A 15,324-nucleotide genomic window follows, 5' to 3' on the forward strand; every position below is an offset into this window, starting at 1 on the left:
TTAAAAAGCCAATTTTGTCTAAGAATGTTCTTGCTGAGTAGTAAGAATTATTAATTGGATCTAATCTGTGTCCATATGTGTCTTATTAATATTCTGTGTAGCAAAAATGAGAAGTGTGCAGGAAGCACTCTGTTGCGTGTTGAAGCAGGAAAAGCACTTGCGTTGTTGTTAGGCTACAAGCTACAGTAGCCACTTTCATGGAACACTGTTTTTTCTTGACGAATGACTCACAGACAGGCTCTCCTTTTCACACTTGGGTATTTGGCATACATTTTCTTGAAAATAAATAAACCTGTCACATCAAGGACAAGTGACATTGTTTACTGCTAATGGTAAAATTCAAGCTTTCAGGCAAATTCTTATTTTCTAAAATATTCTTATTTTCTAAAATAAGAATTTTGGAAAACTCTAGTCTATGACCATGAGTTTGACAGTTTCTTAAAACTTAAAGACGTTTCCCGCTTTTTATTATGGAAAATTTTATACATAAAGGTAGAGAGCACAGGGTAGAAGAATGAACTCCATTTCCCCAGCTTGTTTTTCTCTATGATACTATTTTTACTTTACTGAGGTATAACTTATATACAAAACCTGCACATACTTAAAGTGTACAAGTTGATGAGTTTTTAACATATGTGTACACTATGAAACCATTATCACCATCAAGATGTGGACATCTCCATCACCCCCAGAAATTTCCTTGCGCTCCTGGGCAATCCATACTTAGAGACTTTCCTCATGAAATGGGCCGATATTAATGAATATGGTCTTTTTGATATTGCATAAGGAAATATGTCAGAATATGGAAGCTCTGCAAAACTTAATGAATCAATATTTTTTAAATGACCAATATATGTTGTAATAAAGACACGCATGGAGAAAAGATCCGTTAAAAGTTCAAGATAGACCAAAAGATTTGACTGTAAAGAGAATGGAAAGTTCATTGATAAGTTTTAAGATTCCACATTACGACTAAACTTTAAGACTACAACTTGTTGAGTTTGGGTATACTATGAAAGAAGAATATCCACAGTTATCTGAGAAGGCATTATTCTCCTCCCTTTTCCAACCGTATATCTTTGTGAGGCTGGATTTTTCTTATACTTCAAATGAAACAACATATTGCAACAGATCGAATGCAGAATCAGATATGAGGATGAAGCTTTGATTCAGCCAGACATTAAAGAAAATTACAAAAATGTAAAATGTCATTCTTCTAACTATAAAATTTTTTAACTTAAAAAATGTAGTTGTTTTACATAAAAACATTTATGGTAATGTTTCACTTATTTATTATAAGGAGTGTATTGATATTTTGAAATGAATTAATAAATAAAAAATTTTAAATTCTATTTTAATTTTGAATGCAGTAAATATTGATAAACATTGAAAAATGTTGATAAACATAAACAAAAGCTCTTGGGGGTGGGGAGATTGTCAGTGATTTTTAACAGTGTGAAAAAGTCCTGAGGCCTAAACACTTACGACCTGCTTCTTGAGCTCATGGTCCAAGGAAGCCATGAAAAAATTTAATCCTTAGACAACTCTTCAAACTTAATTTCGATCAATATTTCCAACTTTTTCTTCCAACAAATTCATTTTCATGGCTACTCAGCTGTCTCTATATAAAATATAAACCTGTGATTCCTCTCTTCTTAATTTTTTTCTCCCTCCCTCTTTAATTTCCATTTAGGCATTCTGTGGTAAAAATATAACAAGTGCAAACATACCCCAGACGGACAATAGCATTTCTATATGAAATGACTCATGTAAAAATCATTATGATGTGACATTGATCGTGTGTAATATAGGAATGTCTCTTTTGTGGTGGGTAGGACCAAAATATTTATCTTGTTTTCTTTTGCACAGGCTGACAGGGAGATGATTAAGAAAATTTCATCTCTACTTAGACTGATTAAGAGGAATCTATTTCAAGCATGTTAGAAGAGGGAAAAGTGAAAAGACAGTATATCATCTGAGAGAAATGTACATTCTTTTTTTCACTTGAAAACTTTAGCTGTTGAAAATTTTCTCTGTTCAAAAATTATCAAGTAATTTAATCAAAGCTGAGTACAGGGTATTTAATTATGTATTTTATGACACAGAAGTTGAGTGACCATGTAGTTTATCATTCAAATGGTACACTGGTAAGTGTGCTGTGCTGGGGATAAAAGAAGAAAACCAAGAACCTCCTGGTTTAACTGGGTCTTAACGTCCTGCTACCTAGAAAGCATGATGTTCTTAAAAGTGGAACCTTGGTCGTGTTCCAATACTATATTTCAAATGCTGATCTTGTTCCTTTTTGTAATCTAATTGTCTTCTTTTTCAGTGTTTCTTTGTGGAAACATGTCTTCTAATAAGAAAGTGTTTCCCGTTTCATTGTGATATGCCCCTAATAAAAATGAAACGCAACTGATAGTTGGAGATCTTAACTTATTTCTTTCCCTTTGCTTGAGTTAGAAGAAGCTTTAGGATAAGGGAGAGAATTAATCTTCGTGATGGCTCACTATATTTTAACTGGTGTATCAGCTATTAATCTGGATGCTAACACCAAGGGGCAGCTGTGGCTGAGGCTGTTTTGAAATACAACCATCTGTTGGCCCGGGTTCAAACTTTATGATGTCTGTGAGCTGCCCAAGGAACCCCCCATATTACAGAGGCGGGGCGCGGGGATGGGCTTATCTATCTGACAAATTAAGCATTGCTGGTGGAATGATGCAGTAATAATTTACGTTATTTCATGGTTTATTTGTAGAGCCTTCAATTTTAAGTGTATTTTAGAAAATCTGAAAGCAAATATTGAATTCCAAATAAAAAGAAAAACTACCTAAATGAAATGATTGATGTGCAGGGTCTGCGGTTAAACACAGCCATTAGGATGTAGGAAATTCGTGCTGGGAGACCCTTCCAGTTGCCAAAAGGTAGGGCCAACTAGCCCATCACATTGTTTAATTGCGTCTGAGTACATTTTTCCAACACACTAAAAATGCTTGTTAGTGTCTTAAAAGTGCTTAGCACAGTGCCTGACATATAGTGCTATAAAAATGTTAGTTATTAATATTAATAGCAATACTCATTGTATTAGAATACTTATTGCAACAGTATTCTTACTTTCCTAACATCAGAACACCCATTTCAGGTTATTATGGATTTGCATTTTTCTTAATGCTTTTCCTAAATTGGCATGTGATTAACATTGGTGCATTTAAAAACTTAAAAAGTTAGTTACCTGAGATAAGGATTGTAGAGGAAGGAAGAAGACCTTAAAGAAAGGGGCTCAGAGAGAGAAAAGGTCGTGGAGGTTTTTTTTTTTGAGGAAGATTAGCCCTGAGCTAATATCTGCTGCCAATCTTCCTCTTTTTGCTGAGGAAGACTGGCCCTGAGCTAACATCCATGCCCATCTTCCTCTGCTTTATATGTGGGACACCTGCCACAGCATGGCTTGCCAAGTGGTGCCATGTCCGCACCTGGGATCTGAACTGGTGAACCCTGGGCCGCTAAAGTGGAATGTGTGAACTTAGCCGCTGCTCCACTGGGCCAGCCCCAGGTTGTGGAAGTTGTATAAGCAAATGTGACAAATCCGTGTGCTGTTTCTTGTTGGTCTGTGGAATCTGGACAGCAATGGCATAAAAATGCTCCTTGGCTATTCAAGTTTGCTGCTTCTACAGAGAAACTTGTCCTGGTAAAAACAGAGGGATAACGAGGCTTTAAAAAACACAGAGTGTACTGATTTCCCTTCATGACGTTTAAATTCTCTTTTTTCATTAAGTCATAAAAATCCTTTGTTATGTTATCTGACTTGGATATGTTTTACATACAATACCTAAAACACGAAGTGTAACTGAGAGAACAACATTGTGTCAATTCATGAATTGTGGTTCTATTTGATCTTCTCTTGACTGGGATATTTAGGTGAATATTTTGTCATGATTCTGGCTATGAGTGAAGAACACTACATTTCATCATCACAAGTGTTATATTTCATACAAGGGGACCATAGCTGCCAAATACATTTTCATTGCTAACAGCTCTGATCAAAGCAAAAGCTTCTGCTTAAGAAGTCAGTCTTAGCATAATCAGGTTTAGAGAAAGGCAGTTCACAGTTTTGCTGCTTGTTCTCCAACTATGCATTTAGCAGGAGTTTAGTTTCTAAGTGTGACATACATTTATCTGTATACGATAGCTTTTTTTAACTAGCATGACACTCTTTTTCAATGATTTCCTTTTTAGAGCTTTTTCCTTTTTTTTTTTTGCTGTACAAAATTATTTATAGACCCTTTCAATCACTTTCCTAATTTTAGTTGACTAAACAGTGGATATCACATTTTTGTTAAAAGTTAAATATAAGACTCCAGTGGATGCTGGTGGTTTGCCTGTTCTGAGTCACTTCTCTCCCGCCTTCTTCCCTGTTGGCAGAGCGCCCCCTTCCCCATGAGGCGGTGGGCTTCAGGGCACCTTCTTCTCGACAGTGATTAGTTCAGGAAGGGACATGTGACCCAATTCCGACAGGTGAGGGGAAATCGGCTTGGGACCTCAGGGGATGGTTTTTTTGCTGATCCATAGAGATTCATAGAGAAGAGAATGGCATATTTTTTAGCTGGGTGTACACATAATACCTGGACTTAGCAGCCATCCTCACCACTGGGGATACTAGGTAACGACAAGCACATGTGCCAAATACGGGAGACTAGGGAGGTGAATCTTGATGATCTTCTTAAGCCACCAAATTAACCGACCCTGGAGCCACTCTATCTTAGCTTATAGGAGATGATGACATTTCTTTATTTTTTTAACTATTTGAATCAGGAGTTTTTTGTTACTTGCAGCTGAATGCATCCTAACAGGTAGACATTTCAGATGTGGATGAAGAAATGTATCAACAGAAAGTAGACTCAGCATTTTGGTTTTATGGGTATTTATATATAGTTCTGATGATTACCAAAACTAATTAGAGGTGTCTATAACCAGAATGAATACTGACAGAGTCTATCAGACGGATGTCAGCCTGGGCCCTGGTGGGTCATGACAGATCCTGAGACCCACCAAATGTGGGTCATGTGACTGGATTTCATCTAGTATAAGTGAATTTTCTTTTCATTATCTTGGAGGTTCACTTTCATTCTTCCTTATCCTTGTAAGTGTTATTAGGGAAAAAAATCTTTAATACTAATGTGATGAGGTATTAAAGTACCTTTTATTTGAAGTCTTCAAATATTTTACATAGTAGGAAATGTGGCTGTTGTCTTTTTAAAATTTTAATTAATTTTTTATTGAGGTAACACTGGTTTATAACATTATATAAATTTCAAGCATACATCATTATATTTCAACTTCTGTGCTCACATTAGATTCACCACCAAAAGTCTAGTTGCCATCTGTCACCATACATATGTACCCTGTTACTCCTTTTGCTCTCTCCCCTTCCCCTCTGGTAACCACCAATCTATTCTCTGTGTCTATCTGTTTGTTTTATGTTATTGTTTTTTAAAAATTTTCCATATGACTGAAATCATATGGTATTTGTCTTTCTCTGTCTGACTTATTTCACTTAGCATAATACCCTCAAGGTCTATCCATGTTGTCGCAAATGGCAAGATTTCATCTTTTTTTTTTTATAGCTGAGTAGTATTCCATTTTATGTACCACATCTTCTTTACCATTCATCCGTTGATGAACACTTAGGTTGTTTTCAATTCTTGACTATTGTGAATAATGTTGTAATGAACGTGGGGGCGCATATATCTTTTTGAATTAGTGTTTTTGTGTTCTTTAGGTAAATACCCAGAAGTAGAATAGCTGGATCGTATGGTAGTTCTATTCTTAATTTTTTGAGGAATCTCTATATTGTTTTCCATAGTGTCTGCACCAGTTTACATTCTCACCAGCAGCATATGAGGGTTCTCCTTTCTCCACATCCTCTCCAACACTTGTTATTTCTTGTCTTTTTAATAATAGTCATTCTGATGGGCTTGAGGTGTAGTTTTCTGCACCTCATTGTAGTTTTGATTTGCATTTCCCTAATGATTAGTGATGTTGAACCTCTTCATGTGCCTGTTGGCCATCTGTATATCTTCCTTGGAAAAATGTCTGTTCAGATCCTCTGCCCATTTTTTAATTTGGTTGTTAGGTTTTTTTTTTATTGAGATGTATGAGTTCTTTATATATTTTGGATGTTAACCTCTTATCGGATATATGATTTGGAAATATTTTCTCCCAGTTGGTGGGTTGTCTTTCCATTTTGTTGATGGTTTCTTTGCCTTGCAGAAGCTTTTTAGTCTGGTGTAGTCCCATTTGTTTAGTTTTTCTTTTGTTTCCCTTACCTGAGAAGACATGATATTCAATAAGATACTGCTAAGACCGATGTCAAAGAGTGTACTGCCTATGTTTTCTTCTAGGAATTTTATGGTTCCAGGTCTTACATTCAAGTCTTTAATCCATTTTGAGTTGATTTTTATGCATGGTGTAAGATAATGGTCTACTTTCATTCTTTTGCATGTGGCTGTCCAGTTTTCCCAGCACCATTTATTGAAGAGACTTTCCTTTTTCCTTTGTATGTCCTTGGCTCCTTTGTTGAAAATTAGCTGTCCATGGATGTGTGGCTTTATTTCTGGGTGTTCAATTCTGTTCCATTGATTTCTGTGTCTGTTTTGGTGCCAATACCATGCTGTTTTGATTACTATAGCTTTGTAGTATATTTTGAAATCAGGGAGTGTGATACCTCCAGCTTTGTTCTTTTTTCTCAGAGTTGCTTTGGCTATTCGGGGTCTTCTGTTGTTCCATATGGATTTTAGGATTCTTTCTTCTGTTTCCATGAAAAATGTCATGGACTTTGATAGAGATTGCATTGAATCTGTAGATTGCTTTCAGAAGTATGGAAATTTTAACTATGTTGATTTTTCCAATCCATGAGCAAGAAATATCTTTCCATTTCTTTGTATCTTCTTCAATTTCTTCCAATAATGTTTATAGTTTTCAGTGTATAGATCTTTCCCTCCTTGGTTAGATTTATTCCTAGTATTTTATTCTTTTTGTTGTGATTGTAAATGGGATTATAGTCTTGATTTCTCTTTCTGCTATTTTGTTGTTAGTGACTGACAGTTGTCTTGCCCAAGGTCAAAAAGTGGACGACTTTCAGAGCTAAATATAGATTGAGGATATTCCACATACAGAATAATTAGGACTTGTGAAAAACCCCCAATAAGTTAGAAACTATAGGACCAAATTTTGTGTTGTTTACATTGTTAAACTGCAAATAAACTACTCGTTGGGTCCTACTGACTTTTCTGAAGTTCATTTTTTTCTTCCTGTGAAAGATGTTGCTTTCTCTCTGAAAGGCTCAGGGCCTTAAAGGATTAACGGCACTTGAATAAGAAAGCAACCATGCCACATAACACAAATACTGGCCAGCAGATTAAGTGTATTCTTTGGTATTCCTTTTTATTTTTTTTAAATTGGTTTTAACATCCAAACGTTTAACTTGTCCTTGAGTGAGTAACTCATGTCAGTTTTTGTGATTTCATTGTTAATGCCTGAAAAGAAGGACAGACTGTAAAGAGCAGGACTGAACACTCTCTGTCTAGAACAGATGACTGTTACTGGCCTTTGTTCCCCTGTTACTCATTGCCTTAATAAAACTGTCGAATGGGATTTACCACTGGCTGAAGGCTGAGCTCCCTCCTGCTCCCTCTGGGCATGCCTACAAACATGGGCCTCCTGCTCTCCTGGGCCCCGGCTTTCTCTCACACCTACTCTGGCTGTGCTCCTCCACTCAAGAGTTCCTTCACCCCAAGAGCTGATTAGATTCTCATAGAAGCGCATACTAAGTGCTTAATAAATAGTGCCTAGAATCAAATTGGATTGATAAAAAGGTATAATATAAATTGGAGGTGTCCAAATATATGATGTAACTTGTCAGCCCATCTTCCAGGCTCCTGCCTCGTGAGTGCTACTGCTGTCTTTTCTCTGAACAGGGAGATAAATTCTCCTCCCTAATTTATTTCTCACTAATTAAGGAAAAGGCTTCAGCTACAAACATTGTTTAAGATTGGGCCAATAAATAGAAAAGAACTGACTGAATAATAAGCATGGAGGAGGCATTATGAAAATTGGCACTAAGCAGGAATGCCCCTGCAGAGATTTAGGAAGGACTGTTCTGGATTGGTAACGAAGGACTTCCGTAGCTCTAGTTATCTGCTTGTTTCCTCCCATTTCCTAAATGCACATACACTGTGTGTGGTGCGTTATTTTTTTCTCCTTTTGTTTTATAGGAAAAAATACATTCTCTTTCCAGTTACATACTGGAATTGTATAGCATATGGCAATTGCAAACACAAATACCCATAACTTTCAGTTTTAGAGAAAAACACTTAAAGCACTGGAAAGAGAAGTAAAAAGTTTATGTTGAAAATATGGACTAAAGTAGGAATAATGGTTAAAAAAAAAAAAAAAGGAAAGATTCTTGGCGCCCAAATTTCTCAGTTTAGACCAAGATTCTTCTCCCTGGTTATTAAAAACATGACTTTAACAGTGAGATTTACAGATAATCCTTAAAGTTTTTTGTTATGATTTTTCAAACTCTTTCCTTTACAGACACTCATAAAGAACCACTTTCAAATAGTTAATGATGTAGTTTCAGAACTTGCCCGTTGCTTACAGAATGGCTACAGAGATGCAGAGTGGCTAAACAATGAGGAGCATCTAGTGGGTTTGGGACATGAGGAAGATGTATGCTTATTGTGAATTGATTATTGAGAACTGAAATTGGGTTTTACAGTAACATAGAGAAACAGAATAACTCTATTGGATATGCCCATCCAACCTTCCTCAGGCCCGGAATAATTGTTTGTCTTTTGGCACCCTGATGGCAATATAAAAAATTGCGACACCTTCCAAAACATAAGTTGTCCAGCACTTCTTGAATTTGCTTACATTTTCATTGAAACTGTGACATTTCTTGGCATAACAGATTCTGTAAGTGTGCAACCTGCTGTATAATGAAATCTTCCTGAAGTGTCTCTTTTGAGCTTAAAAGCGTGTCTCCCAGGGGTTGGCTCCAGAATTTGTAGGGATAAAGCAATTTTCCTCTCTCTTTACTCTTCATGATGTAATGTTCTCTTTCTCTTCACTCTTCTGAATAAAAGGGCGTTTACTTTTTCTTTTCTTTCTCATGTGTTTCCATACGTTGTCACACTCAGATTTCCTTTAATTAATGAATTGGAGGTCCCAGAAGAGTTGGTAGTCTGTAAAGCTTTATAGTCAGAATCTTACAGTGAGATTTATTCTTTATCGAGTCAGACTTTACAGCAAGGTTGCTCAGAAATCCAAATATATATGTGTGTTAAGTTATAAGTAGAAAACAAGGCCAACCTATGAAACAGAGAGTAGAGTTTTTGGTCATAGTTAAGAATTATTTTTTTCCATTAGAGACAATAGTCAGAGCTGATATTTCAATGTACACCGAGAAGAGGCAGCTGCCACCCCCTCATACTTTTTAGTTTTATTCCTGCCACTTATAATACAAATCCAAATTACTGTAGCAGATGCTAATCATGATGTGTCTATGGCCAGGCCTGTGAGAAAAGAAAACACGAAAAGGATATGGTTTTCAATTTATGAACATGATATCATATCAGATAGTTTTTCTCAGTGAAGTTAACCTTACTTCTTTTTTTAATCTTCTAGTTGTGGTAGATCTCTGTGTATTACTGAAAGGACTCTGTTAGTCCCCTAATAAAGCCCCATAAAACTCCAGGGATTACTTGTGAATGGTTCAGGTTGCTCTTTTTCCTGGAAGATGAATGTTTTCAGGAGCCATTCTGGTGAGCATTCAGAGCACTCCATACTCTGGCTCGCATCTCTCTTCACGGCATGGCTGGCAGCTCCAATAACGGATCTCTCTTTAGGTCTTTGGGTTTTTTGCTTTGCTTTTTTTTTTTTTTTTTAAAGATTGGCACCTGAGCTAATATCTGTTGCCAATCTTCTTCTTCTTTTTTTTTTTTTTCGCTTTCTTCTTCTCCCCAAAGACCCCCAGTACATAGTTGTATATTCTAGTTGCAGGTCCTTCTGGCTCTGCCATGTGGGACACCACCTCAGCATGGCCTGATGAGCGGTGCATAGGTCTGCGCCCAGGATCCGAACCAGCAAGACCCTGGGCCGCCAAAGCAGAGTGTGCGAACTTAACCACTTGGCCATGGGCCGGCCCCTAGGTCCTTGGTTTTAAAACAGGATTATATTACTCTAGCACCATTGATAAAGAGATTTGGTGACAAAACATGAGAAGCGAAGCCATTTTAAACCTATGACCATAGAGCTTGGTTAAATAACCGTTTTTCTGCACATTATTCTGTTATTGTAGTAAGCTCTTTCATCAAGTAGATACTTGATGCCACACACAAATTGTGTTTAACAATATAGAACTCTGGGATCAGACACTCAGGGTTTATGCAGCCAGACAAATTGAGTTCAAATCCCATTATTGTCACATACTCTCTGAGAAATTTTGGCCAAGTTACTTTTCTGAGCTTGAGCTTTTTCATCTGTAAAATGGGGATGGTGGTAGTACCTTCTCCTAGAGCTGTGGCTGGGATTACGTGAATGAGCAAATGTAAGCACTTAGCGAGTGCCTGGTGTATAGTAAGTGTCCAGTACATGTTAGTGTTTATTCTTATTCAACTTACTACTTGACTGTTTTCGTGAGAGAGGAATACTATTCAGGTAAATTACACACTTGAATAATTGGGTAAAGGATGGCTACTTTCTAGGTCCTTATGAATTACCATTCCAGTTCGAGGGGGGACATGGAATGGCAGAAAAAAAAACCATTTTTTCCACCAGTATACCTAACATGTATATGGTTTGTTTTCTAAATGAAAAAATCCAGGCACCTGAATGTCTCACTTGTTTTAAGTTGAAAATTTATATATGAAAACCTTGTGAAATCTGTGGAAATGAAATCACATTTAATTGTGTATTTAATGGATCATGCCTATTGAAAAAAGTCAAAACTGTGCAGTGTGAAGACTGTTCTTGGAAGTCCCGGGCTAGGAGTAGCCATAAACCTACAGGGTGAAATTACAGCCTTTCAGAGCTGAGCTAAACCCTAGGGATCATGAAATGAGACTCTATCTCCTCCTTCAGGTTAAAGGATGTGCTAAGTATTTGCACAATTAAAAGCCACTTTTGAAATTCCTATTGTGAATTTCTCAATTGTTTTCTAATCTTTCAGTATGGTTAATTCACTTGCATGCTCATGAAAAAAAGTCCCTAACATTATATAGCCTACCTTATCCTGGGATAGACACTGTGACTTAGCCAATGATACATTTTATATATTTTATTCTTAACTGCATGTTTTCAGAAGTAGTGCCAACAGGGACTAATCAATAAAGTGAAGTCAGTTGGGTTCCTCACAGATTGCTCTTCCTGGATGCTGCATTTGAGTGAGGGGCCTTTTTGCTTGGAGGCCACGTGCATAACATGGGCAGTGGCTCAGATGGCAGCTAGCGGGGCAAGAAATTGGCAGAGGAGGAGCTGAGCTTGCTAGCTGCTGTGGAGAAAACTGAAATGCGTGCAGACTCAGTGCGTGGACAAGCTATTCTCTTCTTCCCCTCCTCCTGCACTCTGCCAACTTTGCAACAACAAATTAAAACTTTGTCATGAACTTATCTGATTTATAGATGAAGATATCAAAACTCTGACAAAGAGGTCAGAGTTTCATAACTGTTAATACCTGACAGACCTGGGACTCAAACTTCTGGCTTTCTTCTTCTAAAGGTTTATCACAACACCCATGTTGGTGACTGGGGAATGCCAGGAGTTACTCATTTTCCTCAGTGAAGAGTGTTCACGGCAAATGTTTCTTTCTTTAAGACAAACGGTAATGTTTAGCATTAAAAAAATGGATAATTTTTATTCTTCCTAACTGCACACTCTTTGTTCAGACAAGTGTGAAAGTCAACACAGGGCCTTCAGGCCCATGGGAAGTTTTCCTATCATACGGTGCCCTCTCCCTGCAGCTCCTGGGAACTAGGCGTGTGTGCCTAGCTGAGAAGTAGAGGATAAAGTAAGGAATTGGGTGGAACGTCTGGTACTAAGAGCAGTCTTTCATTCCCATGATGTCATCAAGCAAGGCTGCTCCCTACACGGGAGAACAGATTTTGAACAATTACATGAAATCAGTTATCTCATGTCATGAAGTTCAGAACATTATCATGTCTTGAAATTAGTTGTTTTGCTGTCCCTGACTTTGCTTAATCACCTTGTGGTTTCATTCAGAAAGATGCTCTTATCTCTGATCTTTTTCTCAGTGATGCTTCTAGATTTGGGGAATTTTCTAGGCTGTTGACATATTTGATGCTTTATAACTTCAGAATTTATAGTATGGATTTAATGCTTTAAAAGAGGAACAAGGCAGTGTTTTAGAAAACAGACATTTAGCTTTAAAAGACACTGTAAAGTGCAGATCGCAATTGATATTCTCCCCTCTCCCCCTTTGCCTGTCGTTTCTACGGTTCATGCCATTTGTTAGGTAGTGGGACTTCATACATGTTACGTTTTCAGTGTTCTGCAATGTCAGTTTCCCTAAACATGAAACGAACAAAGAAACAAGAATCTCCTGGGGATAAAGGAAAGCTCTTGCTCTATAAATAGCAGATAGAAAATACGGGTTTTTTTCCTTTGAATTACCCTGTGTAATGACTGTATTTGTCTGTAGGAGAAAGTGCTCAGTGTGGTCTGTTCTCAGTTACCTTTCTTAAAGACACGCACAGATATCTACACAGGGCACGTGGCACGCCTCCGAGGCCCAGAGCTCACAGCTGGTGAGACTCAGGCAGCACAGGGCCACTTCTGTCCCTGCTTGCCGTCCGGAGCACCGGCTGCGGGACTGGAGGACCGCCTGGGAGGTGGAGCCTGCCTGCTCGCCGCAGCGACTCCCTTCTCCTGTCTCCGCCGGCTGTGTGTTGGCGCCCCAGCTCGGGTGTGCTCCTGGGGTGGAAGAGGCAGGGTGTGCTCGCAGACCGTGGGATACACTGCAGTTTCTGTTTGGGGTGCCCCGGGAGAGAAACACCGGGAAGGGAAGACACTGCCAGTGCCATGGGTCAGCTCTGCTGCTTTCCTTTCTCAAGAGATGAGGAAAAAATCAGTAAGTGTGATATGCACGGTGCGGAATCCTAGGGCTGGATTATTCTGTGTAGCTGTCTTCTAGGGTTAGTTTGGTGTTTTTCTTATGGGAAAGAGCAGAATAATGAGCTGTGATTTTTCCTGTGTGTTTCTTAAAAGGGTTGGTAGGCGTGCAGTTAATAATTAACTGTAAAAGTACAGTAACTCAATAAATAGGCTACGTTAAAAATACAAAATACTGAAAACTCATTTTTGATTTTCTTGTGTTGGTATTCTTACAGGTCATTTTTATCACACTATCTAGAGTCAGAGTTTGGTTCTGAGTTTCTTTAAGTCATGGCATACGATTTGATATATCGTACAAGTCAGACTTCATTTTTCTTATCTGAAATTGGGATATTTTCAGAGCAATGCTCAATAAGAACATATGGAGGAATAAAGCTGGCTCTAAAATGATGTATATTATGCATTTTCAGGTATTTTCGTGTGTCCTCTGCTTTGTTCTCCATGGAGGGGATTCAGGTGTATCTGTAAGACCACTCAGAACAGTGGGGCTACTTTGCTTCCAGCAAAAACCTCAGTGAATATCTTTAAACAGCTGTCAGGCAGATTGCACATCTGCTTTTGGTCCAGAAAACGGAACTTAAAGTGATGACAGTTGCAGTAAAATGTTTTCCTCACTGGCTTCTGTGCATTCACTTTGATTTCAGCTCGGTTCAGTACAGTCCCTGCATTTTCATTCGTGTGCTGAGTGATTTGCCTTATGCCAGTTGCCCCCAAATATAGAATTTTTACTTCTTTTTCAATAAAATGGTTACAGTCGTAACTGACTAAATTTGCAGCCCCGTTTCTGTCCCGTCACTGTTTTATTTAAATAAATCTAAATAGGTCTACAGAATCTCATGGTATCTGCTTCGGCTACTCAGAGGTCCACATCTGGTTCATATTTCCTGATGCTTGTTCTTCAGGAAACTAGCCAGGGACAGGTTCGCAAAAATTAATACATATCCTATCCCAGTTCACTTGGGAAATCAGCCAGTTTTTACAAGAAATCTTCTGAGAATGCTTTGGAGTAAATGTTGGGAGACTACAGAGCTTCTGATGTTTAGCAAGAGCCAATAAGCTGTGCTCTGAATTTGACTTGTGCAAATGGTACTGTGCATTACACGATGATCCTGATCTTAAAACCCGGGATGACTTTACAACCAAATCGTTCACTTTCTAACAATGAGCATCGGCATTTGTTTGGCAGCCTGAAACTTTTCAGCTATCTGTGAGAATGATTTCTCTGTGGTTCCGGAAGCTTGGGTTGGTTGATTCATTCCTTGAGGACCAGCCCTGTCTGAAAACCCTTGATGTAGACAGATGTAGGGACAGTGCGTTCTTTCCTTACCCACCTCCACGTCCTATCCCTCTGCTCCGGGTTTTCCCAGGAGCACCTGCTTTCCTTCTGTGCCTCTTCCTGCCCTGTCAGTGAGCAGCCTTCTTGGCTCCAACTGAAGAAGTCGTTTAGACTCAATGAGGAATTTGCTCTTGTCTGTCTTTCTTATCTGATCATTGGAGTGCAAAGTCTTGTGTTTTACACACAGTGCTTCTTCATATTGGTTCACAGGAAGTGGCATATACTGCTTTGGGGGTTTACTTTCTCAAATGCCGAAATTTTAAAAAGAAAATGAAGACAGGACACTGAGCTTGAAGTGAAGTTCTAGTCCAGAAGTGCCAATTACGGGTAGAATCAATGCCTTTGTGCCCCCTTCCCCACTGGCCCCCTGGGCTTCCCCATTCTCTCCTCATCCTTCTTTCATCTCTTTGGCTTTGTCATTGCTTCACTGTTTTTCTCCTCCTAGTCTGCTCCACACTCCATTCATGCACCTCATCAGCTGTTTTCTCATTCTGGGTCTAATTTCTCTGCTAAAAGATGGTCTAAAGAGAAGTTTCTCTGCCAGACACTGCTGTGCTGCTGGTAATACGTGTCCAACAGTACTTACAAAGGGGACCTGAAAAAAAGTGGCAGAGAATTTGTTAGCTAGCCTGCCTCAGGAAACATGTAAATTAGCACTAACTGTAGATATCCTGTCCGTAAGCTGTGTTGATAACATGTATAAGAATCCGTAATAGATGTCTGGGAGCGCCAGCATTTTTCTCATCTTGCTGCTGGATTGTACAGGAACCTCCTGAGTCTTATTCATCTTTGTATCCCCACTC

General features: G+C 38.5%; 1 protein-coding gene across 13 annotated transcripts in view; it reads left to right on the forward strand.

Annotated features, from left to right (window-relative positions):
* The window catches only part of AKAP7 (A-kinase anchoring protein 7), a 141,698-nt gene that overhangs the window by 84,875 nt on the left and 41,499 nt on the right, over window positions 1-15,324 (forward strand). The window contains exon 1 of one of the 13 annotated variants that reach the window (XM_005596926.4): window positions 12,900-13,141. The exons of 10 other annotated variants lie outside the window; for them this stretch is intronic. In XM_005596926.4, coding sequence (XP_005596983.1) covers window positions 13,093-13,141 — 49 coding nt within the window. In that variant the 5' untranslated portion in view covers window positions 12,900-13,092. Of the gene's footprint in view, window positions 1-12,899; window positions 13,142-15,324 lie in introns of those variants that run through there. 2 more of the 13 variants (XM_070223853.1, XM_070223854.1) reach the window with 2 other exon arrangements.

Source organism: Equus caballus, chromosome 10 (genome assembly GCF_041296265.1).
Source record: "Equus caballus isolate H_3958 breed thoroughbred chromosome 10, TB-T2T, whole genome shotgun sequence".
Lineage (NCBI taxonomy): Eukaryota > Metazoa > Chordata > Mammalia > Perissodactyla > Equidae > Equus > Equus caballus.